Consider the following 27,252-nt stretch of genomic DNA (forward strand, 5'->3'; position numbering starts at 1 on the left):
CCCAGGTGCCACACCACATTTTCTGTATCTCAAGCTGCATAATGGCAATGTCCAAGTGACACCTCCTGCTTGGCTGGTTGATAATTAAAACGCCAGATGACAGAGTAGCAAAGACTTTAGAAATATTTATGCGAGATAAATTATTAATTTATGTTCCATTCAAGACAGATTCAATATGATAAACATTTATTCATCTTGATAATTAGTGGGTGGTGGGGTGGTTGGTGTGGCTGTGAGGGTTAGGTTGTAGATATTTCATATGTAAAAAGTCTTTGCTGAAATACACTATGTGACTCATGGAAATAGTTTCATGGAGGAAGAAAATGTTAAACGTTGCCTTTGAGATATTATAATCATAATGAGTACCTCCATGATGTCCCTAAAACACTTTTATTACAATCCTGAAGGTAGGTTGGAGAGAGAGAAAGGAGAAGGGGGTGGGAGGGGAGGAAAGAAAACCAACTCAGTCTTTCTGTACGTGACTCATGGAAAAAAGCTCAGAAAATATCAATCTTAGTGTCATATCGACTTTGGAAATTGGAAGCAATTTAAAATTCACTTTCCCCATATTAATTTAGAGCTTTTTTAAAAGAGAAAATCTTTGAAGCGAATCCATTATGAATATATTTCAGGTTGCTCAGTGAAAATGGGAAGTAGGGCAACCCGAGGCACAACTGACTCAGTTTCAGAAAGGGAATGGATTCACAGGATGCGTAATGCTTTCCTGGAAGACAAGCACCTCACTTGTCTTCTAGAAGCGTACCATGAGATCTGGGTTTCCTTCTAATCATCGGAGCAGTAGGGTATTTTTACACACACCACCTACCTTGCTCTCTCCTTGAGCACATATGTGCATGCCCACATAACAAATCGCACACAGCCACACATACACATTCACATTTCTTCTGGCTTCACTGGGTGGCATATTTTATCCCTCGTCACATTCTGGCCCCAAACACGCACTGTGTGCTTCCTGGCTGTGTTTGTCTGTATGCTTCTTCCGAGTATTAGGACTCTTCTAATAAAAGGAAGGTGACCTCCAAGCGCAGAGCTAGCATAGGTTCCTTGTAGTATAATTGTTTTATATGATTTAAAATCAGCTTTATTTGTGTGTGTGTGTGTGTGTGTGTGTGTGCGTGCACATGTGTGTACACATGTGTGCATGTACCACAGTGAACGTGTGCGGGTCAGAGGATAGCTTGCAGGAGTCAGTGCTCTCCTCCTATCATGTAAGCCCCAGGAATTGAACCGAGGTCCTGAGGCAAGCACTTTACCACGGAGTGGTCTTGCAGCCCTCATGCGATATTTTGAATGATGATTGTACTTCCTTGAAATGTTGGTAACGGTGTGGCGTACATTCCTATCCGTGACATTTGCTGCACTAAAATGCCCACTGTACCAAGCCAGAGAATAGCTCTTCCCCTCAAGTCCACTGCTGTTTCATATGTGAGCTGCGTCTCTTACATTTCTGTCAGTTCTCCTCAGTGCAAACATCTTTGGACTAGCCATACTTTACCACAGTTCATGGAAGTGACTTTTCAGGACTCCCCATCTGTTCAAAGCCGCAGGATTAATGTCTTAACTCTTCCTGGGGGAACAGTCAGAAACCCTGATCTCATAGTGCCCCGCAAAAGGATGTCAGCCGAGAATATGAAATGATGCCTCTGTGTGGTAATCCGACAAGTGTACGGGGCAGGAATGGATCTGCCTCTGCCCTGACGTCTCTCTAGCTCGTCTCTCGCTGTCCTCTTAGGCCGTCCTGCTTTACTAGAAATACTGGCAAAAGTTTTGTCAGATCTGTGTCGTTAGAGTCCACAGAAACAGTGCACTCAAAGCTCCCTAATTTGGTTGAGTTGCATATTGGAGTTAAAGCCTTGGAGCCTGTCGGGGCATCAGAGCCTATCCACACTGTAGTTAGAGCGTGTTCAGGTCCCTGGCTAATGACCACATTTTCATCATTTTCATCACTTTAATTCTAAGACTAGAGCTTCCCAGTGAGGCTACCTCACAAGAGTCTGGGGTGCCTTGTGGTACCTATGCAAACGTAACTGTGATTGTGTGTGAAGGTTGGAAGTTATCAGAGTTGACAGATTACAACCGTTTGTTTTCTAGTCTTTTTTTTTTTTTTTTTTTTTTGTCATAGGAAACATCTATATTGAAACCAGTGGCCGGTCATACAGAAATTCAGCCAAACTTTCATTTTTTTTTAAATCGATGTAAATCTCCCATGCTGTTTAAATGTCGGAACTAAATTTACCAAACTTGGCAGATTTGTAAAGCTGAGCAGGACTGCCAAGAGTTCCCAGTTTCAAGCAGAGAGAGTTCTTACAGCTCCTGAAATACTTACAGGAGGCACCTGGTGGTAATTGCGGTTCCACATTTCCTCCCGAGCGCCTACCTTGCTCGCTGGCGTTGCCACACTGAGGATTATTACAGCGATGATGAGGCTGCAGAATAGACATCCTAAAATAAGGCACAGCCCCGGAAGGGGAGCACATTCCCACAGATTCCTTCTGAGCCTTAAGGAATTAGGCATGTTCCCGGTATCCTCTCAAGCTGGTTATGCCAAACACATCGAGGGGCGGTGGGGCGGGAGATGGGAACCGCACACAGAAGCCTGCAGACGTGACGTTGCCTATTTTCTCCGCTCTACCAGGGACTGTTGTCAGAGATCCTGCGTAAGGAAGAGGACCCCAGGACTGCTTCTCAGTCTCTTCTAGTGAACCTGAGGGCCATGCAGAACTTCCTCAATCTGCCTGAAGTGGAGCGTGACCGCATTTACCAGGATGAGCGAGAGCGGAGCATGAATCCCAATGTGAGCATGGTCTCCTCCGCCTCTAGCAGTCCCAGCTCCTCCCGAACCCCACAGGTGAGCTATCCGCTCCACGCTTCACTCACAAACCTCTTGTCTCATGGATATTCTGTTTTCCCTTGACAACCAAGAAACATAACTCAAGGGTTTCTTAATCCAAGGAACTGTGGCTGTGCCATGTGGTCATCCCACGCTGTGGTGTTACACCCTTCCCCTTGGCAGGGTCCCGTTCTTCCCCATCAGCAGGGAAGGGGACAAGGAGGAGTAGGTGGGGGAGAGCGCCTACCCTCTGTGCAGTTTCCTTAAATCGCTTGTTTATTTTGACGGAAGGGAGAGCAGTTGAGGGCAGGAAGGAGGGTTCAAATGCTGCTGCAAAGCAGTCCAGAAAGACGCAGTGGAGGGCTAGAGAGATGGGTCAGCAGTTAGGGCTGGTTATCACTTTTGCTTGTAACTCCAGCTCCAGGGGGAATCCAACGCTTCCGGCCTCCTTGGCACCTGCACTCATGTGCATCCCCCCAACCCCCCATGAAACAGAAAATAAGAACTTTGTTTTCCTACAGAGAGTCACAGTGGAAAAGTCCTGTGTGTAGGGAATACAGTAGCTGGGCCAGAGTGATGGGTCCTGGTGACAGGAGGCCTCAGTGTGCCCCTTGTAGGGCTGGGAACGCCTGGCCTTCCTGTCTGCACACATCTGAAGTGTAACACAAGGAAGGCAGGGCGCGTTTCCAGGTCACATGGAAGCCTCTCATTCTCACTCTCTCCCTGCTTCCCCTAAACTCCCCCTGCTTGCCGACTTGTGATCAAGCCACTCCATTCTCTGTTGCGTACATTCTGATGGTTCTTAAAGCCAGCAGTGAATTGGTACACACCCATTTGTGCAAAACGGAAGACTGAGTCCTTCAAAACAAAAGGCTGCTTCGCTCAGACACCACAGTTTTGTCCTTACTGGTTTGTTTTCTGATTAGGTCCAAGAAGCTGATTAAACACAGAATCAGAACGATATTCTGGTAGGAATATTAGACCCTCCACACGTGTATCGTCATCCCCCCCCCCATGTACCTTGACTATAGTTTTCACCCTGCAGTACATTTGTAACTAAAGGCCACTTTCCATTAGGCCCCGCCCAACTGCATTACTTACACTTGAGTCTTTAGTAAATTATGAGTCATACTTACTGTTAAAGTCTTGACTACTTACTTTGGATATGTGCAACCAAGCCTTTTCATTTATTTTCCTTTAAATACCAGGGGATACATAGTGAACTGTTGTTAGGACATTGCTAATTCGCACTAATATTGACTGCTAGTAGAGTCAGTAGTATTTTTACCATGGTTAAAGGCTGTCCAGCCATTACTGGAGAGTCTAGTCACTCTTCCAACTCCGTGGTCCTTCAGCCAGGCAGTTGTCCTGGAACACAGACACTTGCACTTGTTGGAAAACCACACAGGCCAGTTCTTTTTGTTTTCGGCGTCTTTGTGATATTTTTCTAACAGGAGTGTTCGGTGTTTTTCTGGAGACCTGCTCACGTCCAGAGCTTTGCCGGCTTCATACGGCTTCACAATTAGGACAACGTTTTCTTTGTTTGAAGTAGGATCCGAACTTGAAAATTCCTAGATAAAGATTCCCTTAGGGATAAGTACAGGAAGTTGAGCATTTAATTTTACAGCTTTTTGATTTCTGAAAATACATATGAAATATTCAGATATACTTTTGAGGAGTATAATCCTAGAACCACGATTGTACATTCATTACCATTTTCTTCTATATCTGTGGCTGAAGGTTGGGAAAGAGGAAGTTATTTGAATCTTTCAAACATTTCGTGCATACCTATGTACCTATGTGTTTAAAATTCTTTCTGACATATCTCAGTAATAAAGGCGTTTTGTACAAACAGCGACAGCAGAAAACCGAGCATGGTGATACATGGCTGTAATCTCAGCAAGGTCATCAGTTGCATAGCAAGTTCAAGGCTCGAAACTGGGCAAACATGTTGCAGTTTTCTGTAGAGCTTTTGTTTGAGAATGGATGAGAGTAGGAACCACAGACAGCCCTTATTTGGAATCAGCAACTTCTTACACACAGGCAGCTTTATGCAAATTATTTTCCAGACTCCTTAAACAATTTTTTTTTATCAGTTCAACAACACACGAAAGACATTTCAGATTTGAAATTAAACCTCCAGTATCTTCTCACACTTCTTCAGTGGCCAGCGTTCTTCAGTGTACTCAGTCCCAAAATGGGAATGGCCATTTGTCCACACTCACTGTTGGCACAACAGGTGCTGTGAGCATTTTGCACGGATTCCACCATTACTGTTTTGTGTTGTGATGATGTTCTTATGTTACCAATGAAGAAACAGGCTCAGATGGGCTAACTAGCTTGTATACGTGAGTTCCCATGGCTGAGTGGTAGAGTTAGAACCTAGCTGTAGTTATCCTGATGCCGGAATCTAGAATCTTACCCCTGTATTATATAGTTCCCACTTGGTTTTAGCCCTTAGTGTTAAGTGAAGATTTGAGCAATCAGTTAGCAGAGACAGTGAAAGCAGCTGGTAAATGTAACGCCTTCACTTAACGAGGAGAGCATGGTGGATGAGAAGAAGGAAGAACTTCTTGAAGAAACTAGAGGATTGAGTTGTTATGGGAAGTGGGGATACTTGCCCTGTGTGGAAATGGGGTAGCATAGTGGAACAGAGACTCTGGAGCCTGAACTGCGTGAGTTCAGGGTGCCTTCCCTTACTGTCTCATGGCCTTTATACCAAGGTAAAGACCTCTGTCATTTCAGCTCCTCTACCTGCAAATAAAAATGCTGATACCTCACTCACTAGATCTTTACGAGAGTTACGTGAGAAAACAGAAGTTAACAGTCCTCCTAGAGTGCCTGGCCCACAGATGCCCATCAGACCTGCATAGTGCCAGCCCAGGGTAGGGCAGCAACAGAGGGAAAGTTGCGATTTTGTTCTTATTATGGGATTTTAGGGTGAATGAGGACAAAATAAAAACCAAACTAGACCCATTTAGTCAGCAATGGCCATGTACCCAAGGATGGGGTGCCAGAGTTAAGACATCGGCTTGGCCCTTCCAGGTAGGCAGCTTCGGGCTCACACTAAGTAAGCACTGCCTCTCAGGCAGTCTCTTGGACCAAGCTGCCTGGGATGTTTTAGGGTATTCCTACCTCAGGAAGCACAACACCTTCCACATTGTCCTTCATTTGTCTCTGAAGCTAATGGGAAATCATCCAATTAAAACGAGCGAGGCAGAATGCATAAAACCACAATATGAGTTTAAGAAAATGAAAACTGTGCATGGAAGGCATCTGAAGCCCAGTTTTATGAAATGAAATTTTGTTTCATTTCCAGTGATTTCCTAGGTGAAATTAGGTGACTGTCTGGGTAGCATAATGATGGTAATGATGGGAACCGCACATACTCAAATAACATACATGAAGCCTTAATAAAGAATGAGAGGTACTCGCGGGAGTCCATTAAATTGAGTAATAATTTATTATTTGGAGACCTCTACCCATTTACTCAGTTTTTTTTTTCTTAAAAGAATTGGCTCTTCCTGTAAGGGGTACCATTTTTTACAAAGAAAAAGGTGAGTGTGTTCTGTGTGCTTGCTTGTAGATAGACGACATATTTGGGTGCCCAGGGTTGCCTTCCTACCTGTGAGCCACCAGGATACTGTGAGGGGAAGCAGGAGCTGACAGGATTCCGTATGTCCTATAGGAATGCATTGCAATTATTTCCAATCACAATTAACCTGATTAGAATAATGGACAGGAAGTGTCCCTCTGTAGCTAATGTGGTTTGGCATCAGCTGACTGAAGCCCTCTGATAATTTCTGCACAGATGGTTGCTCTGAATGCAGCACTTTTAAATTATTATTTTCATGGTCTCTTGGTAGGCCAAAACCTCGACACCGACAACAGACCTCCCTATGAAGGTGGACGGTGCCAACGTCAACATCACAGCTGCCATTTATGACGAGATCCAACAGGAGATGAAGAGGGCCAAGGTGTCTCAAGCCCTGTTTGCCAAAGTGGCTGCGAACAAAAGTCAGGTGAGTGATTTTTTTTTTTTAAAAGAGCAAAACAGAGGGCTGGGACTGCTCTCCTTCCCCTCCAATAAGAACACATCTGTTTTTATAATAATAATAACAGTAATAACCCCTGGGGAGCCTATCATGTTCTGCCTTCTGCCCCATGGCTTTGCTGGAGCTCCCACCGGAGTTCAGAGCAGATACAATGCCAGAACCTCACTTCATTCTCTTAAATAACAATTTTATATTAAAGAATCAGGCTTGAAATATTTCTCCCCTCATCCAAAGCCTGCTGCACTCATTGAAAAAAAAAAAATGTCTCTTTCTCGGGAAGCAGATCATTTTTTTTTTTTTAATTTAAAGAAAATGTAGCCTGTGCATAGCACCCCCTTCCTTGAGACCATGTTTAACCAGGGCTCATCACCTTCCTCTCCCCCTCAGGGGAAGGGCTGATTTTGCTATAATAACTGCTTTTGCCCAGCCCCAGAGACACCTTGTGATTGTCAGGTGTTTCGCTCACATACAGAAGACAGTTGTTTTTTCAGGAGGAAACACATGTGGGGGTTCCAGAATAAGTGCTAAAATCTTTTAGCAGGAAAACATAGCTGCTTATCCAGCAAAAGCGTTCAGCAACAGGGTGGAGGGGAGCGCAATGCTCGGGGGAAACCGCGCACAGATGCTCGGCTCCGCTTCTGAGAGCAACAGTTGACTGTACCGACTTGTTCAAGGGGGCCGCTACCGTCTCGGGTCTGCTCGAGGGCCCCGTCTCATCCCACAGATAAACAGTTAATGCACGGTGCAGGAAATGGAAGTTCGCTGCAGCATCATTTTGAGAGGCCTTTGATTTTTGAGCTTGATTTCCACTGTGCTTTGCATGACAAATGCTTTCATTCCTACATATGCAAAGGGTAAAATGGTCCTTACCCTCTCCCCAGCAGATCCGCTGTGCACTGTAGTTTCTACTGGGTACGGTAGTGCTGAGTTACTACCGTGCATTCTAGCACGAAGTAACTGGGTGTCTTATTTCTATTAAGCAAGAAAAAGTTCAATAAAAATTGCCCTTAAAATGATAAATGTTATATTTAGACTAATTGTTTGCAGGTTAACCTTTTTTTTTTTTTTTGACCTACAGTTTTACAGTAACTTACTTTCAGTTTTTAATGAAAAGAGAGCAGGAGCTTGGAGAGGATTAAACTGTTCATTTCCCATTTCATTTTGCATATAGTTCTTCCAAAGTACTCTGACTCCTTCTATCAATGAAACTAGTGAACCAAGTTTGCTAAGATATGTCCAACCATAGGATGAAAACGCATGAAAAGAAAACGCCCTAGAGCCTCCCTACACTGTTAAACACATAAAATCCATGTACCACATGGCAAAATATAATGAGAGTTGGAGCTGCTAAACGAAGAAGCTGTTAAATGCTAACGCCACTTGGCAAAACTACTGTGCATTTAATGGTTTTCCACTGGGTAATAAGGGACATATGTGTGAATGTGCAGTGGGTGTAAAAGCTGCACAATTGATTTTGCAAACCTGACCCTCACTTGTGTCCTGATGCAGATTTCAAAGTTTTACCTGGTCCTTCTTTTATAAGCATTTTTCAAGATAAAACCAAAGACCAGAGTCCAGGAGCTCAACTGAAGGACCACCAGCATCTTGTTGACATAGCACCATGGCTGTTGGAATTAACAAGGCCTCCAGCCTCCCTAGATGACTTCAGGTGGCCGATTGAGAGCTAGGTTTGACAGTTGGCAGTTTTGTGAGGCCTCCCTGAGAAATCAATAGTCCTGATTTTGTAGCATCTGGAAAATCAGTTCTGAGAATTAATATTCCAAAGGATGAAATTGAGCATAAGTGGGCATGAGGTACTTGGAAGTTTCTCCTTTTTCGTCAGCAGAATGGTCGCTTTCTCATTTTTGGACGGAGAAACGTATCGCAAATAGCTGATCATATAGGTATTTCAGGCTTGGTGTTTCTAAAAAAAAAAAAAAAGGGACTTTGGAATAAGACAGCTTCAAAGGCAGCTCAGCAAAAAAGATAATCCATTGGAGAAGCACCAGCATTCACCCCATGGCAGACTCATTGATGACTTGATACACACATTTAATGTATGTTTACAATGTGGGGATGACCCTTGGCCAGATTTTACCTCCCCACGATGCATATATACTTCATTGGGTTGTGAGAAGTGAGCAAATGAAGCTTTTCTCCTCTCCTTCATTACCTTCTCTATTTCTGTCATTTTTCTCTTCGAGGGCTTGGGCATTGTCAGGGCGACTAAATGCCTCTCTGGGACTTTCCATCCATTTAAGAGGTCAAATTAGTAAAATCTTTGATTAGGAACTCTTAAGAACCAGAGGAGCCTGGGAGCTCTGGAGTTTATATATGGGTAGCAATCCTCCCTTCACTAGAGGTTAACTGTAAAATAGAACTGAATCATCAAGTTGACCCATTCACTCTTTGGTGTGAATGGCTGTAATCAGTTATTAAAGAGAATAGTGAACACCACCCTGTATGTTGGGGAAGTAAAAGACTGGGGGAGACAGGAGCAGCCGCTCTTTGAAGACCCCGTGCATTGAGGGAGAAGAGAGGGTGGGAGGGGAGATATTCGAACGGAGTGAAAGGGTGCCAAGTTGGTTGTGGGAGTCAAAGCTTATGTGTTCCCTCTGGGGTAAGTCGCCTCAGGTTGTGTCGTGGCCAGGTGGACACTCATCAGGTCTCTTAGGTGGCTTCCATCTGACTCTTATCCCCTTCTTCCTGGGAGAGAAGTCAGAGTGCAGAAACGAAGCCAGAAAGACCTGCTCTGCCTGCTTCCCCTTGTCCTCTCCCTCGCCAGCCAAGGGTCAGTTAGTTTAGTTACGAGGCTGCAGCCATGGCCGGTGAATGTTCTCTCTGAAACAGTGTCAGGATGGATGAGGGACAGTTTCTCTGTCACTTGAGTCTACAAGACCATAAGGCTGATGTGCAGCATGGGTAAAAAGTGGACACGGGAAATCAATCCTCTTCCTCCTCAGTGGCCTCCATCGCTCTCCCTCTCCCTCATTGGTTTGTGGAGCTTTTAACTCGGCTTCTTCCCAGCTGCTTCTTAATTATTACCTGTCATCTGGGAAGTGAAACTCAGAGGAGAGAAATTAGTGGGCTGTCTCCTCCCGTGGTCCTCCAGGGATGGCCAGGTGCCACCTGGCAGCATCTTCAGCTCCATTTGAATTGAATCAGTTGTCTGCGTCTTAGACACTTGACCGTGGTTTTCCGGTCCCCTTCTTCCTGTCTTCCACAGCTTAGTATATGTTAGTTGGTGGAGCGCTGAGACTCGTTTGAGGTTGGCGTCTTTCTGAGAGAGGTGTGGATCTTTATGTGTACACACCCAAACCTAAATTTCCCAGTAGGTTGGAGGAATGGGACAGGGCTTATTTTAATCCCCATTTCTCCTTCCCTCAATTACATAAACCAATGAACAGAACCCCTGGAAGGATGCCCTTCCTCTCTGTGTCAGAGAAGCTGAGAGGCGGCAGTGTTCAGATGACAATGGCGGGGCGAAGGCCAGTCTCAGAGGTTGTTGGGATAAAGCAAAGGAGGTGACCTGGGAACAACAGGGACCCAGAGGATGCTGATAGTACGCCACTGGTAGGATGTCCTCTCCACCCAGGTTTGCAGATGTCCAGGGATGCTGGAATGCCTTCCGGACACAGCAGGCCTGGGAGCTTCTGCAGCTGTAACCAGAGGGAGGGTGGGAGCGTCTTCTTTCTCCTGCAAGAGCAGAGGAGAAGGCAGAGTCCTTCTGCATCTAGAGAGAGGCCAGGAGGTTCTGGATTCTGTGAAAGCTCTATCATCATATTCCCACAAAACCTGTGGTCTGCATGTGAGCGGGTTGCTGTGTGTCCATGCTGCATGTGTTGCAGGTTGCAGCATGTTCGAGTTGCATGTGAGTGGGTTGCAGTATGTGCCTGCTGCATGTGAGCAGATTGTAGTATGTTCTATGCTCCACATGCACTAGGATTAAGTAGAGTCTCTATATAGACCTTTATGCCTTATTCCTACATTTCCATTAAAAATGCATGTTCTGAGTTTCCAACTAACAACAAACTGTAGTTTGATTTGCCCATTTTTTGTCTTAAATTTGGGTTTCACCACCACCACCACCACCACCAATTTGAGTTGATTTTTATGTGCGGCATGAGAGTCCAAGTTTATTCTTCTAGATATGGAAATCTAGCTTTCTCCGAATGTTTTTTGATGACTGATTGGTTGGTTGATTAAGAGGGTCCAGCACAGAGCCGGTCTTGAACTCTTGGTTCTCATCCCACTAGGCTTCCGGTAGTTAGATCCCTGTTGTGCCCTAGTTGAAAGTCAGCTGTGTGTGTTTGGATTTATTTCTCAGCCCTGTATTCCAATCCATCAGCCTATGTGTTTGTGTTCACACCAACACTCTACAGTTATGACTAGTGTAGCTTTACAACAAGAGTTTATTCATTTATTGGAGGTGCTGGAGATCAACCTCAGGGCCCTGTGTGTGACAGACAAACCCTTTATAACTGAGATATAACTTTAGCTTCTGTGATATAAGTTTAATTCAGGAAGTATGATGCCTCTGACTCTTGGCTCTTTGGGGACATTGTAGTTCCTTACAAATTATAGAATTTGTTTCTCTATTTCTGTAGAGAATGTAATTGGAATTTTTTTGTATGTTTACTTGTTTCCTGGTGCCAGAGATTGCATTGAGGCCTCATGCATGCCAAGTAGGTGATCTACCACTGAGCTACATAGAACCAACCATTGGAGCTTTGGCAGGGACTGTATTTATTGATGGAATTCATTATTGCTTTGAGTAATGTAGGCATTTAAAAACTATGTTATAATTCATCTAGTAAAGGCAAGATTTTCAAGTGGGGAAGTAAATTTATAAAATATAAAATGTTTTCTTGAGTTTCACTACTGTAGTTTCTTAGCCTTTATTGCTTATGTTGCATGCGATCAAACGGTTGCCATTTTGTACACACTCGAAAGAAATGATCTAATATTTTATGGTCCCATTATGGGGATACTATCCTTGGGAGGGTGTAGGAAATAAATGCATGGCTGTGCTGATTTCTGTGCTGTGGTGAGTGCCAGGAAGGTGCCATGTGTGAGTGAGATGAGTTGGCTCATCATTCACAGGGCTCCCGGTTCTGTTTTGCTGCTTACACTCAGCAGAAGCAGGTTAAAATGACGACGACAGTGCTTTGCCTGTATGCTGGGGTCTTTGAGATAGCCCATCCCGGAGCAGGCGCTGCTCTTGTCAGGTGGGGCACATCTGCAGCCATTTGGCCGCTCAGGTCAGCAATGAAGAGCACACGAGTGATGTGTATGGAAGTCACCACTCCCTGTTAGGGTCATGGAAGGGGTTCCCTGAAAGCACAGTGCGTGAGCAGCGAGCACGCAGTTGCTTGCACATCACGCTGGCCCTTCAGTGGCCACCCTTCTTTCTCTTGGCATAACCTGAAGGCCTGCAAACCTGCTTGGGAGCATCAGCAAACATTCCCAGTGGCTGTGTTGTGATAGCAACCTCATAATGAAGAATTGCCTTCTCGTTCTTCTCTCTGTTTTATGCTATAAAACTGGGTTTGTTTATTTGTTGTTGCTTACTGAAGTTGTTAACTAGATAACTAATGAAAATTGATCACAGTACTCATGAATTTCTTAAAATCGGAATATCTTCAAAGTGTGTGCTGGGGTTAAGCTCCTTTTTTTATTTTTTATTTTTTTTTAACTGTATTTTGAGTTGGTATAGTTTGCCTGTTTATGGTATGGTTCTTTTGGAAACGGGTAGCTTTGAGGAAAAACTGGCTTCGAGTTTACAGGCCCCTCTCTGAAACCTCAGCAGCCCAGTTGGGAAGAGACATGAGTTATGCCATGGGTAGGTGCCTGTGAGTGCTTCCATCCATGTTGCTAAGGAAACTGCTTTATTGTGTTATTTTCACTGGGTCCGGGCAAGGTGGTAGCGTCCTCTGGCAGCCATAGCCCTGTGTGATTTGTTAGCTTCCCTCCATGTGGTCCCTACCCTGATCTAGCATAAGTTCTACCCCTGGTTTTTATCTCTAAGTGTCACTTTCCAGTCCTCAGCATATGCCTCTGCTCTCCTAAGTTCTGGAGGAAGTTTGCCTACCATTAAGGGAAATATAACAGGTCTGCTACAGTTTGGACCTGAAGTTGGGGTGCAGAAGTCTCATGGTTATTTCCTGTTTGATATTGTAATATGGCACATTTTGCTGCTAATATATTTCTAGTGTGAATGAAGACTACAAGATTTCACATTTATTCTTTTACACACATATGAATGGCCTTTTCAGGTATGTGTACCATATATGCATGAGTGTGTATGTGTGTGTATGTATGCATTTACACAAAATAGCAAAGTAACTCTCCATAGACTTGTGTAATTGAGCATAGTCCTATGTATTTGTGGCAATAAAGGCAACACATTTTTGTGTAATCCCCTCTTGATTTGAGCCCTGCACAGTGGAGGTTAAAGAATTGTTCTGAAACAAAATTTTCATTACTCTCAATTACAGACTCAATCTTTGTAAACACATCCACAGAAATGTGAGAGATATGCTTTAGGCAGCCTGAGAAAGCTGAAAATTGGTCCCCGTGAAAATTCAGCTCAGGACTTAGTATACAATTTTGGAAGCTAGGAAAAGCAGCAGATCGTTTGCACTTACCTAATGGAAGGTAAAACATAATTAACCTTGAACTGTAACCAACGCTCAGTACATTTCTTTTTTTTGGGGGGGGGGGGTTAGATGGCATCCTCACTGGAGTCACTGAAGCCCTTGACGGGTCTCCCCTGTATTTAGCCTCTTATCTATTTCAGCTTTCCTGATTAGGTTATCTTGAATCATTAGGGGGGTTATTTATTTTAATAGACACTTATTGGATTCATGAAAGAGAATTCAGTGACGAAGAAACAAGAGCAGAATATTATCTGGCTCATTTCACACTTCAGAAGAGTCTCAACCAGCTGAAGAGAAATCCTTTCACAGTTACAAAAGTTTGTTTGGGGACTTTCTGTGCTTCCATTTAGAAAGCGAACTGTCTGTGGTTAATAATATGAATTTTCTTTTAAGACACTCAGAAAACATTTCCTTTTGGTTACATATGCTGACATTTTCTGTATTGAAGATGTGGGTGAGGAAATGGCCTGTTACATTTCTGCAGCAAGAAGCTTGAGTCATTCCAAGGAGCTGTTCATTTGCTGATTTCCCCATTCACTGGAGTTCCTAGAGGGGCAGAAGGGTGGTGTGACTTCCTGTTTAGTAACTGGTGTTCACTCACCAGCTCCCTGCAGTCACGTGGGAAAGAGGGCTTGTCACCATGACAAGGCCCTGCCTTCTGGGATCACCCAGCCTTCTTCACCAGGGGCAGCATTAATTTCTTTTGCTGGAGACCAGAGCAAGCCATGAGCTTGCGTTTACTACTGGTTTGTATTTATTCTGAGATAACACAGAAACTTGAAAACTTGGAGCTGTTGAGGTGGTTCAGGAGGTAGGGGCACTAAGAACCTGTCTATGTTTGATCCCCAGGACCCACCTAGTAGAGGGAGAAAATCAAGTCCCATGAGTTATCAACTTCTGACCTTCACACATGTACACACACACACACAGAGAGAGAGAGAGAGAGAGAGAGAGAGAGAGAGAGAGAGAGAGAGAGAGAGAGAGAGAGAGAGAGAGAGAGAAATGTAATTTAAAAAACTGGGAAATACGTCATAAGCCCAAAATATTTTGTTTTGTTTTGGCTTTTTTTGAGGCAAAAATCCAGACTGGCCTAAGGATTGCCACTGTCTCCCTCTGCCTCCTCAGTGCTGGAGTATTATCGCTGTTGTAAAGAAGAGGGTGTGAGGGATGGCAGAAATGAGAGTCCTAACCAGGTGTCTTGATAGAGAAAATTTGCAACCGTGCATGGCACAGGAATTTCAGTACCATGGACAGGACACAGTGCTTCTGTTCTGCTGGGCCTCCTCCATCTCCCATGCCCCTTAGCCCCAACTTTTAGAGGCTAAATTCAAACTGGTGTCCGATGAGCTCCAGCTCAAGCTAGGCTTTATTAATGTTCTATAAATGACCTCTGTGGTCCTTTACACATTCTCAGCCTATGAAAATTAAAAACCGAAATAGATGTTGCCATTTTCCATTTAGTCTTGACCTAGGAAAACTCTCAGAAGCCCCACGTGGGCAGCGCCAGCAAGTTCACACCAGTGCATACACACAGAGAAAGCATTCAAACATGAGAGCAGCTTGTTAGATGGTTGCTTTGGTGTTGGTAATGTGTGCCATTCTTTTTAGAGTGAGAACTCCCAAATGAGGCCGGATGTGCCTCACTGTCAGGCCGTGTGTGTTTTGTGTAGTATCCATCGTCACGGTCTCACTGTGAATAAAAATGGTATCTAAGCTAAATGGTGTGCTTGACTTTGTCATACTCCACCCTATCCCCAAAGGACCCTTTCTTTGCTAAATAGAAAAAACTCTGTGACAGGTGGACAGAGGAGAGTTAATGTTCTGTCTTATCAGTTCAAATGCCTTCAGTAACTCCCAGAGCCTATAGACTCAAAATGAGATGTTCTCATATTAGAGATAGGCAAATAGACCTTATCAAGGCCAAATTTAGAAATTGGTGCCCTTCCACAGGAACTGACTTAGAGGTGATAAAGTCCCCATGTGCTACTACTGCCATAACCTAGTAGTGCCAGTTCAATCTAATTAGCGCAAGGAAGAGTATTCTGCTCTTAAGAGACTAAATCAAGAAGCCTGACCTTGTTCTTGGTCAAGAAGAGGCCAGCCATTCTGATTCAGGTACACCAGACACACTCACCCCTAACAGAAACAATCATCACATAGTGCATGAGTGTGCACAGAGTGTTTGAGGTTCAGGTGGGAGTGAACAGAAAGTTCACACAGGAGATTAGGTGAAGCTGTGTGGTGATAGCCTTGAAGGACAGGATCTCCAGGATCAGAGATCTGGACAGGAGCTGTTACAGCTAAGATGGTAGCATGGCAAAGCATGGAGGCAGGAATTCGGATAAGAGGGTAGCATGGCAAAGCTTGGAGGCGGGGATTCGGATAAGAGGGTAGCATGGCAAAGCTTGGAGGTGGGAATTCGAATGTACCAAATGTCCCTGGGGACTGCGTAACTGGCTGTGGCTGAAGAATTGGGTCACCAGGGGAACTGTTGAGAGATGAGCAAACAGGAGCAACTTGTGGTTCTTGTTGTTGCCCCATCCAGTCATCTTGAGCTGTGAGCTGCTGGTTGCTTCCTTCATGCAACTCATCAATAAACTCTGTTTTTTAAAGATAGACTATGAACCATTCATCTTCCAAAAATAATTGGAGGGACATTTCTTCTTCAAGTAGTACAGAATCCTGATACGTTTACAACATGATTTGCTTTGTAAATTTAGATTGGCATTTAACTCTCAGGAACATGTGGATTGTAAACAGATGATATCTTGATGGGCATGAATGTCGCCTCACCTATGGCGTTAGGAAGAATGGTCGGACTTAGTATTTCTACTGAGAAAAATTTGTTTAGGAGACCAAAATGATGGCTGAAATATAGTGTTAATAAATACTATTTGCTTATACTCTGAGTGTTCTAGAACTCATTAACCAGTACCTGAAAGGAAGCAATCTTTGAACTGATTCCCCTTCACTGGGTTCCAACTGTAAAGGTGAGTTCTCTGGAGTCATATACATGGACTCCATGTGTATTTTCATTGTAAGTTCTAGTGGTCTCTGCAATTTTTTAAACTTCTTCTTTTGAACTCATTTTATACACAGCAATGTTATAAAAAAAAAAAGGCACACAATTAATTGTATTGTGTTATATGCCACCCCTGCCCCAACTCGTTTCCCTTAATGTTGACACTGTACACTACCATAGGGAAATGATGGATGATAGTGCAATTGACAAAGCCAGGAAATTAGCGATTTCCATATTACAAACTTGATTCCCTTGCCTTAGTTCTTCCACTCACATCTTTTTCTTGCATGCCCAGATCTAGTTGATGGGTTTTATTCCTAGCCGTTAGCCCGCAACTCTCCCTAGCTCTTCCCTTCTACGGCTGTACCACTGCTGAAGGGTGCCGACTGGTCATTGCATCAAGCTTCCCTTGGTTTAGATTTGTGCCTGCTTTTTCATGATTTGCCTGAGGCTGTGACTTTGGGGCAAAACTACCTCCCCTATGACAGTCTCCTCTTTGTAGTACATCATAAAACTGTTCATGGTGTCACTAGTGATGCCGACCTTGACTGATTGGCACTCCTTACATGATTATTAGCCGATTGATCAAGGTCATTTCTCCCTTGCGTTTTTAACTCCTGATGGCTAATTACTATCTGCTCTTCATGTCAGGAGTGAGGTCGCAGGTCACTGAGCCATCCTTTTTGTAAGGCTCCCCTTTAGTACCCAGAAGCTCCAACAGAGCAGCCACTTACTCAAAGACCACCCAGTTATTTCCTGACGGGGCAAGAACTTGGAAGTCAGATCTCAGGACTGCATATACGAATGGCGTCTACCATGCTGAGCAGCGCTCAACCCTTGAAATCCACAGAATCCCAGCTTAGTAGACTGTAAAAGCTAACTGGACTGTATGAATATTCAGCCCATCTCCAGTCAGAACTTCAAATCGGACTAAGAAAGAAGCCACAGAGAAGGACATGGGCAGGAGCTGCTGGGGCTGGCGATCACAGGAACCGTGTTAGTGTTTCCAAAATGAAAAGACTTCAGGAATGCTCCACAGAACACACAGGGGGCAACAACAAAAAACCTACTTCAGATTTTTAACAGAAAAAGGAGATTTGTTTATTAATAATTCATGAGTTCCCATTGAACATGCACGACAGAAACAGTGCTATTCAATAGAGAATACAGTCATCTGTCACTGTTTTATTTGACATTTACACTTTTTTTTTTTGCCCGATACTGCAAAACTTTCTTGGATGGCATGCAAAAATTATATAAATGAAAAAAAAAAAAAAGCCCTAACGTAGGGACCCTTTATTTCTTCTGTGATGGGTTCACTCAGTCACACAGGTATGTGTTCATGCAGCAGCATGGCACTTCTTTACACTATAGTTAGCCACCAGACAGGCAAATAGGAGGTCCTATTGAGAAGACAGAGATCAGTGTCCAAATGGCCTGGTGGAGGGATGGTGTGAATGAAAAGATGATGGGTGGGATGGGAGCTGAGGAGGAGGGGTGGCATGGGATGTCCACAGTGCGCAAGTGAGTCAAAGTGAGGAGCTAGCAAATCACGGCCGACAAGAAGAAAACTGGCCCCCCAATGCATTGCCATTTCAGATAAGAAATAAATATTTATATAAATGGCATCGCAGGAGTCCTGCTAGAGGGAATATCAGCATTTTGTAGAGCAGATTTGAGTTAGGAGTACCTCACCACTTTGCTGGTGCGAGGATCTCAACGAGCTTTCTGCTCCACGGGTTAGTTATTATTTATAAAAATCACAGAACCAGCTGATACATTCATAAGCTAATTATTGAAGCAGCTGGGTACACATGGTGCAATATGGCCAAGGCTGTGAAGTATCACAGATTTCTTGGGGCCTGCTGTGGTGGGGGTGCGCTGTTGAAGGCTCCATCCCTTAATCTGATCAGCCAAGCAAACACTTTGTAGGGAAACTAGATTAATAACCCTCTAAATACCATGAATGTGCTTGCTTCGTCTTCAAAACTGGGTTCCCTTAAACATGCCATCAGCTCAGCCCATTAGGGATTTGAGGAAGTTCTCTGCTGTCCTAAGAACAGGGCCTCGTTGGCGACTTTCCTATGCCAGAAATTAATTTGGTTTGCTTATGTCTGCACACATGATCACATTTGTGTCTAATCCACTTCCCTAATAGCTTCAAGGTCAAGCCCTTGCATGTCAGTGGGCAAATTGAGCACTACACTTCTTAAAGACCGATGGCAGCCAGCACACGGTCCATAACAAGCCTACAGTGTTGTTCTAAGTGATTGTAATGAGTGCAGATTATAACAGCGCATATAAATCAAATGTGGCAATGAATGTTGTGCGAGACATTCCAAGTGTCATAAGTGGAGATACCACTCAGCTGTCACCTGTCTCCTTTCAAGCTGCGGCTTCCCACAATGCAATTCACCCCTCGAGCAGAACAGCGGGTGCTGTCTTCCTTAAGATCCAGCTCTCTCAGAACTTCATCTTTTAACAGATGTAGGTTTTTGTTTTTATTTTCCATCCAGTGATTGGTCTCCATGCTATTGCCTCCCCTGGGAGATGTTAAACATACCTGTTTGAAACATTTGAAAGAGTTCACTAGAGACTTATTCAGATCTGTGAAAAGACACAGAAATGGGAGCTTAAATTTTCCACAGATGGTTTATTTTCCATCTCAAGAATTCTTTCCTTTGTATAAAGGAACCCCTGAGAAAACACTTTGGGACCAGGAGATTTTTATTAAAATATAATTTATTTTCTGGTAGTGATAAATTTATCTTCATTTTGCATGTGCATGGCACTTGAAAATTAACCATTACCTGTCTCTTGAGTTGGGGGGGCAGGACTATAAAAATGCTTGGGAGAACATTTCCGAGCAAACGCTAAGATACGTTGTTTTCATTCTTCCTAACCCTCTAACTCTCCCAAGCTCCCAGTTTATTGCAAGAAAAGATCAGGTCTGCGCAAATGTGGCCTCTCACTTGTAAAAACAAGGCAGTGTTGTGTTACAGATTAGTTTATAAATCCCCGGTGGCTTCACAGTTCAGTGCCTACAGCTGCTGCTCACGGGCCTGGGTTTTTGTCTCTTCTCGGTGCTGCAGCCGGCAGTTCAAGAGGAAAATGGAATGATCAGGTTATTAACATGGAGGCCGTGAGGAGGAGGCTCCACAATGCGAACAGCTGGTGTTGCTGTCTTGGCTGATGCAGCGGAGATAATCAAATCTTGCCTTTTTTTTTTGGGTAAAGGCAGAAGACACAGTGGAGAGTTAGACAAACAACAGCTTATGATATTATATGGGCTTTTCATGATGCGTGTCAGGAGGCTTTCGCTGGCTTGCAGGCGATGCTAGAGAATATGTTGAGGTTTGGGATTTGTTTCTCACCAAGTCAGTTGTGTTTATGCACCTTTTAAGAAAGAAAAAAAAAAGTCTACCCTTTTGCAAGAGATGTAATGTGGGACAGTTCTTGTTTTTTTAAAATTAGCGACGTAGCTCGGAAATGATGGGTTAGAACGTACTGGGTAAAATATTTTGACATGAGTCAGTGAGCGATGTTGACAGCCTCTATTATTTTCATAGAAGCCATCATTTGCATTGCATTTCCCTTCTCCTGCAGTTGCAAGAGAGCGAGAACATCCGGGTGGCAGAGTTGGGACATTTGCAGGTGCAGTCTGGTCCCCTGCATACCTTCCCGCAGGTGGGGTGCGGAGGGAAGTGATGGCGGGGGACTTGGAGCCTCAGGTGGCACTCATAGAGGAAGCCAGTGTACCTTTGCTTTTCTTCTAGCCAAGGCTGTTGTTTCTGTTTGCAGGGTTACTAATGATCAGAAGGCCATTTCCTCCCTAGAGGACTCAGTGATATTGACACCAAGACATTGTTTTTCCTTTTTTTGTTTTTGTTTTTAATTTGCCATCTTATAATATGTGCATATTTGTCTTTCCTCTCTGTAGAATGAAACACTAACCAGTTGGGTAAATTTCTAAAAAAATGTGGCTGGAAAATAAATATTCCTTCTTTAGAGAGTGGGTAACTGTCATCTTATTTGTGCATCTAGAAGATTCTGTTTTCGTGTTTATTAAGAAACTCATGGATGGCACTGGAGAGGTGGCTCAGTGATTAAGAGCACCAGCTGCTCTTAAGGGGACCTGGGTTCAATTCCCAGCACCCACATGGCAGCTCACAACTGTCTGTAGTTCCAGTTCCAGGGGATTTGACACCCTGACACAGACATACATGCAGACAAAACACCAATACACATAAAATTAAAAAAATAATCAGAAAATAAAAAAGAAGAACTCGTTGAGAGCTAGGTGGTGATGGCATACACCTTTAATCCTAACACTTGGGAAGCAAAGGCAGGAAAATCTCTTGAGTTCAAGGCCAGCCTGGTCTACACAGCAAGTTCCAGGACAGCCAGGACTATGCAGAAAAACCCTGTAAATGGAAAAAAAAAGATAGAAACTTATTGAATGTATTCTATAGGAAGGTGTTATATTTTTTTAAATCAGAATAAATATTCTTAGGTCTGAGGATATAGCCTGGTTAGTAGAGTGCTTTTCTAGCATGTAGGAAGTCCTGAGTTTTATATCACCCTGGCCCTCCATCCCATAAACAGGAATTGTGGCACAAACCTGTGATCCCAGTACTTGGGAGTTGTAGGCAAAGGTCATCCTTGGCTACACAGTGAATTTCAGGCCAGCCTGGGCTTATCTCAAAAAGGATAAAAAATAAAAACAAAAAGTGTGAAGACTCTTAAACATTGGCATAACTATCCACGTGACCACTGGTTGGATTTAAGAGTTGGACCATTTCTGTCACTGCTACAGTTGGTGGGAATAATTCTGCCATAAAAACATGGTTTGGGAGATAAAGTCCAGGCCCACACAGCTGTTCTGCACCCATCAGTCCTAACTCACTGACCTCCTTCTCTCCAGGGCTGGCTCTGTGAACTGCTTCGCTGGAAGGAAAACCCCAGCCCAGAAAACCGCACCCTTTGGGAGAATCTCTGCACCATTCGCCGCTTCCTGAATCTTCCCCAACACGAGAGGGATGTGATCTATGAGGAAGAATCGCGACATCACCATAGCGAGCGCATGCAGCATGTGGTCCAGCTGCCGCCCGAGCCTGTGCAGGTCAGTGTCTCCCCAGCCCCGGCAGGGCTTTCTGCTGGCAGCAGCTGCCCAGGGTCAGGGGGCACACTGCCTCCGATGAGTAGGGGACTGGTACCCTGTCCTGAGGACAGAGAAACCTGTCATCACAGCAGGTACCGTTTGTGTGTGTGCTTACACCAGACGAAAATGACCGGGAAATCCAGTGCCAACGTCAGAGGTTCTCCCTGACAGCACATGCTTTGAGGTTGTGAGCCCAGATCAGATATTAAATATCGTCTCCATCAGTTTTTTTCATTGTATTTTTAAAATTTTTATTTATCTGTGTATGCGCACACCCATGGCATAGCACAGTGGCGCTCTGAGGACCACTTGCAGAAATCAGTTCTTGCTTTCCACTATGTGGGTCCTGGGGATCCCACTTGGGTCACTAGGCTTGGCATCAAATGCCTTTACCCTCTGAGTCCCTGGCCTATCAGTTTGTTTTCTAAAGAAAAATTTAAGTAAATTTTGATCCAAAACTCTTCAGGTACTATTTGATGAGTGGAAACTGAAGAAATAGCCTCCTGACCCGAGAAATACCTTTAACTTATTCAACGGAAGCCCTGGGAGAAATCATGAGAGATTTTAAGACTTATGCTGTCTCCAGTTTCCACTTTGACAAGTCTGGGCAGCATGCTTTGTTGCTTTGTTTTGCAGGCACATTGAAAGAAATGTTTCTTTCTGACGTAGCTGAATTCACTGTCTTCTTCTGAATCTAAAGTCAGTTGCTTTCGAGAACTGTTAACCAGTATCCTGGTAGAGTTTGGCACATAAATTGGTTTGGCCCTGAGTCCCAGTAACAGGAATCTTGACTGCTGCAAAGGGGACCTTCCAAGACCTCTCTTTGACTTAGCCTCTATGTAGACACTAAAAACTGAGGCAAGAGTGCATGTGTGTGCACAGGTGTGTGCACAGGTGTGTGCACAGGTGTGTGAAGAGCGGAATAGAAGATGATAATGAGGGAAGTGTCGTGAGGTATGGTCTGTGACACAGATGTAGTAGATGAGATGGTGAAGGATGTCCCCTTTCCTTTGCTCCGCCCACATGCCTGGGGAGCAGCCAGAAGTGAAGGGGCCCATCTAACTACATTTTGTCAAGTACTGGAATTTCGGCCAAAGCTCTCATGCTTTGAGTTGTCAGTTTCTCTGGACAAAGTTACACTGTGACTCATGGGTACACTGAGGCAGTGTCTTGCAAAGTTCTCGGTGAACCTAGAACTGTGGACAGGAGGGTCCATGGTTAGTGAACAGCAGAGCCGCTCATTGCGGGAGGCCAAGCCACAAGGCACATCCTCCTTTCTCCCCGTCCTGATCTTTTCCTGGCCGGGGCTTCGTCCAAACACCAAGGAACCTCCCTACAGATAATTAGACCAGTATACTGAGTCACACAGAGCAGTGGCTTTCAGACTTTTAATTTCTTCAAATTAGAGAGTGCCCAATATAGTTTACCAACCCTTTATTTTAGAAAATAAATTGATTTGAATACTTCCAGAGAAGCTCCTGGTCATTTGCAGTATCATTTCATAATGTTCAGTATTGTGGAATACTAAGCACATCCATGAAATAGTGTCAGACAAAGGATCACACCAACTGTAGAAATTCAACCCCATGAAAATCTCACTATCACCTCCCCCTGCTTTTCTCATTTTGCCATCAACTGGTCCAGACATCTGTTTTGAACCAATAGAACACCAAAGACTATGTCACAGACCAGTCCCTTTGCATGGGCTTTTATCCAAGGGTCTGTCTTAGTCCTATACAATAGAAAACAATTTTTTTTAAAGTTTTATTCTTGATAGTAGTGGCAGGTGGAACCATTTCAACAGTGATGAAAGTGGAAACTCACAGGTTTTTGTTTTTGCTTTATTGTGTTTGTTTTAGCTTTTGGAGGCAGGATTTCCCTAGGTAGCCCAAGTCAACCTCAAATTTGAGATCCTTCTGCCTCAGCCTCCCAGGTGCTGGGATTATAGAAAACAGAAATTTGAAATAGCACCATGAAGACCCATTGTCTATTGTAGTGGGGGAACTCCTCATTTTGATAATAGCCCCATACTGTACTTGTCTAGATTCCTGTGCAGACATTCTCATCTGTGTGGCTCAGTGTTTGGGTAGATGAGAGAATATCCAGTTTAGAGATCATAGAGTTGACCAGTTGATGTGCACTAACTCTCTCTCAGACAGGCAGGTGACTCAGTTGTTCTCTTGTGTTCCATGGGTCTGAACTAGAGTGTGCCAACAATAGTTAACAGGTGAGCAAAATCAGCCTTTGCACTTTTCAGCACATTGTGCCTATTTGTGTTGACTCCCATCACGACTAAGATAAAGTCACTTACTTTAGGAAAGTTTATTCGTATCATACAGATCTTAGCTAAGGGACGGACATAAGGTGACTTCCTCCACACTGAATGCACCCTACATACTGGTGACCTTGATCCTACTGCTCCTGGAAAACCTTGTGCCGCTCTGTGAACGACACTGCTTTTCTGAATTTATGTTTGTCAGAGAAATACAAAGCTGTGGATTAATTCTTTATTACAATCATAATACAAGAGCTGAGGAACACAACTGGAAACGGCTGGTAATACTCTTAGACTGGAGAATGGGGCTGACACAGCCCGTGGGCCTGGGAGAGGATGTTGGAATCTACCACATCACCAAGACGATGTCTGTAGCTGAGCAGGCACCAGGGCCCTGGACTTAAGAGTTGAGATTTACCTTTTGCCCTGGTGTCAGCTACAGCTTAGAAAAAGATAGCTATGCTTACGTGTTTTAGGAACTTGAAAGTCCACCTCTAAGCTTACCATTGGCATAGCAATGTTGCCTTTTGTCTAACTGGGTAGGAAATGTTCCATCACTAAACCATTAAGGGTGATTGAAATTGGTGGTGGATAGGGGCTTCTCATATATACAGCATAATAAAATACAGAGAGGCCTCCTGTCTGTGGTCATGGAAGAGTACCACTGAATTTCATTAGATAATTGGGTATACTGTTCTCCAGTTTTTCTTAAATGATGACGATCAGAGACCGTGATCTCTAGGTATAATGACTTGCTAGACTGGTCTGTTGACCTGGGTTCTGGAGATACACTGGGCCAAAGAAGGGGCTCTTTGTCTCCATCTTCATGTGGAGGTTTCTGAGACATCCTTCAGATCACAGCCTACTGTTTCTTACCAGTTGTTTTCAGACAGAGTTTAAAAATACATGGTTTTATGTGCATTGAAAATGTACTTCATTTGGCATCATAAAGGTTTAAGCCCAAGATTAGAACCTTGAAGAATCTGTATAAAATCCAGACAGTCAGAAGATGTGACCCACCAGGGTCAAGAAGTCCACAGCATTTCTATGGGGACCCACTCACCATCATATCCATCTGTCCACATCAGCATCCCCTGTGCATTTATACACACATCCATTCCACTTTATAGATATAAACTCTGCATTTGTTATGTCTCTGCCACAGTTAGGTCACCCGATCCTGGTGGTCTCATCTCTACTTCTAAAGCTGCTGCATCAAAGCCATGGTGCCTTTAATTATGACTTTAAATTTTTCTACATGTCACTTGCTTCTATTAGTTCTTTGAGAATGTCACACAGTATGGTTTGATCATCTTGACTTAAGCCTTTGCTTGTTGGTTAATAAGTGCATCTCTGATGAATTGAGGGTATAGTTGAGACTACAATGAGGTTAAGGCCATGTAGGAATGTAGTTAGTCCTATATTTGGTCATGGTGAAGAATGGTGTGCCTCCTTCTTGGAATTCATATTTCCCCAGGGAATATGTAGTTTTCAGGTCCAGTGGAGTTATCTGGCTTTCCTGGGTTTCTCTGGGGAATTCTAAGTCTCTTTAGCAGCCCTAGTTAAGCCTGCCGAGTAGAAACTGGCTTTAGCTCTGAACACACTTTGTAAAGCTATACATACCCTGTGTTCACATTAAGAGGTATATTGTCCCAAGGGAAGTAAACAGTGGATCCTGGGAAGAACAGAAATCCTAGATTCGTAGTAGCATGCGGTCCTCGGCAGCAGTGCAGCATAGAGGGACAGGAGCATGTCTCTGGCATTCAGATTTTATGAAGAGGGGAGGTGTTTCAGGAAAATCAACAACATAAAAAGCCTCATTGGGGAGTTGATCATGGGGAGAAGCACTGAGAAACACCCATCCACATAATGCCTCGAGTTCAAACGTAGATACCGCAGAGAAGATCAAGAGAGGAGAGACACGGGAGCTGGAGAGCTGGCTCATCAGTTAAGAGCACTTGTTCTTGGAGAGAACCCAGGTTCAATTCCCAGCATCCACATAGTGGTTCAGAGTGGCCATGACTCCAGTCCCAGAGTGTCCTGGAACTGATGCCCTTTTCTGACCTTCATGGGCACCAGGCACCACATGGTGCACACACATACATGTAAGCAAAACACTCATACACAGAAAATATAATAAGTAAATCAGAGGGCAGGCACATCACAAGGCGAACCAAGCCAAACTAAAACATTCTCTGACAAAGGCAAAAAAGAAAGAAAGAAAGAAAGAAAGAAAGAAAGAAAGAAAGAAAGAAAGAAAGAAAGAAAGAAAGAGAGAACCCATTTTTCACTCCAGCAAGTTGGGAAAAAGTTATTTCTTGTGGTTATAGTGCTTTCTCCCACATGAGTATTAGAACCTGAGGCAGTGACTCTCAATCTTGCTAATGCTGTGACAGTTCCTCATGTTGTGGTGACCCTCAACCATAAAATTAATTTTGTTACTAACTCATAACGGTAATTTTGCTGTTACGAATCGTAATGTAAGTAACTGTTTTCCGATGGTCTTAGGTGACCCCTGTGATGGGTCGTTTCACACCCAAAGAGGTTGATACTCACAGGTTGAGGACCATTGCCTTAAGGCAAATGGATGGATTCAGCTTAGAATCAAATACTAGTCATATCCAGGTATTCATTAGTACCAACTCCACTTTACAGTTGGAAAAGCTGGAGTAGTCACTGAGTCTAGACCGAAGCCAGCTCCTCCAGCTGCGTGAAAGCACAGGGGGGTTGGCATCTCTGCTTGCCTCTCACCACATTTCGTTCTGAAAAAGAAAGGACATTGCTCATTCTGTGACTGGTCCCTGAGCAGGGCTGACTGGGGAGCATCCACCAAACTGTTTGTGTTGGTGGAGTCTGTGCGTTACTGTTTTATTGTGTCTCCTCTAGAGTGTTTATGTGGGTTGTTTTCTAAGTTTGGGAGTTAGGAGCTAGCTAAGCACTTTGGAAACAAATGCTTGTTTTAAAATTCTATGTTGTGCATTGATTCAGAGCATGAGAACTGGTGGTGACAGCCATACACCATCACTGTGCCCTTGCTCATCTGGACCGAGGCTCTGGGCGTCCATTGCATCTTCTAAGTCACAACTTTCCTGTTGCTCATAGCCACCAATGGCTTGCAACCAGGGCAACATTGTCCCCGTGGAATATTTGATAGTGTCTGGAAACATTTTTGATTATTACAATTTGAGAATGCTACTCGGGTCTAAGTGAACGCTGCCAAACACCCAAC

The 27,252-nt window shown here is 43.9% G+C and overlaps 1 protein-coding gene across 4 annotated transcripts in view; it reads left to right on the forward strand.

The window, feature by feature from the left end:
• Window positions 1-27,252, forward strand: part of Satb2 (SATB homeobox 2) — a 207,669-nt gene that overhangs the window by 152,653 nt on the left and 27,764 nt on the right. For all 4 annotated transcript variants that reach the window (XM_076550365.1, XM_042260354.2, XM_006974897.4 and 1 more), the window contains 3 exons: window positions 2,657-2,869; window positions 6,718-6,873; window positions 21,512-21,709. In XM_076550365.1, coding sequence (XP_076406480.1) covers window positions 2,657-2,869; window positions 6,718-6,873; window positions 21,512-21,709 — 567 coding nt within the window. The remainder of the gene's footprint in view (window positions 1-2,656; window positions 2,870-6,717; window positions 6,874-21,511; window positions 21,710-27,252) is intronic.

The sequence above is a fragment of the Peromyscus maniculatus genome, chromosome 13, assembly GCF_049852395.1.
Source record: "Peromyscus maniculatus bairdii isolate BWxNUB_F1_BW_parent chromosome 13, HU_Pman_BW_mat_3.1, whole genome shotgun sequence".
NCBI classification, from domain to species: Eukaryota; Metazoa; Chordata; class Mammalia; order Rodentia; family Cricetidae; genus Peromyscus; species Peromyscus maniculatus.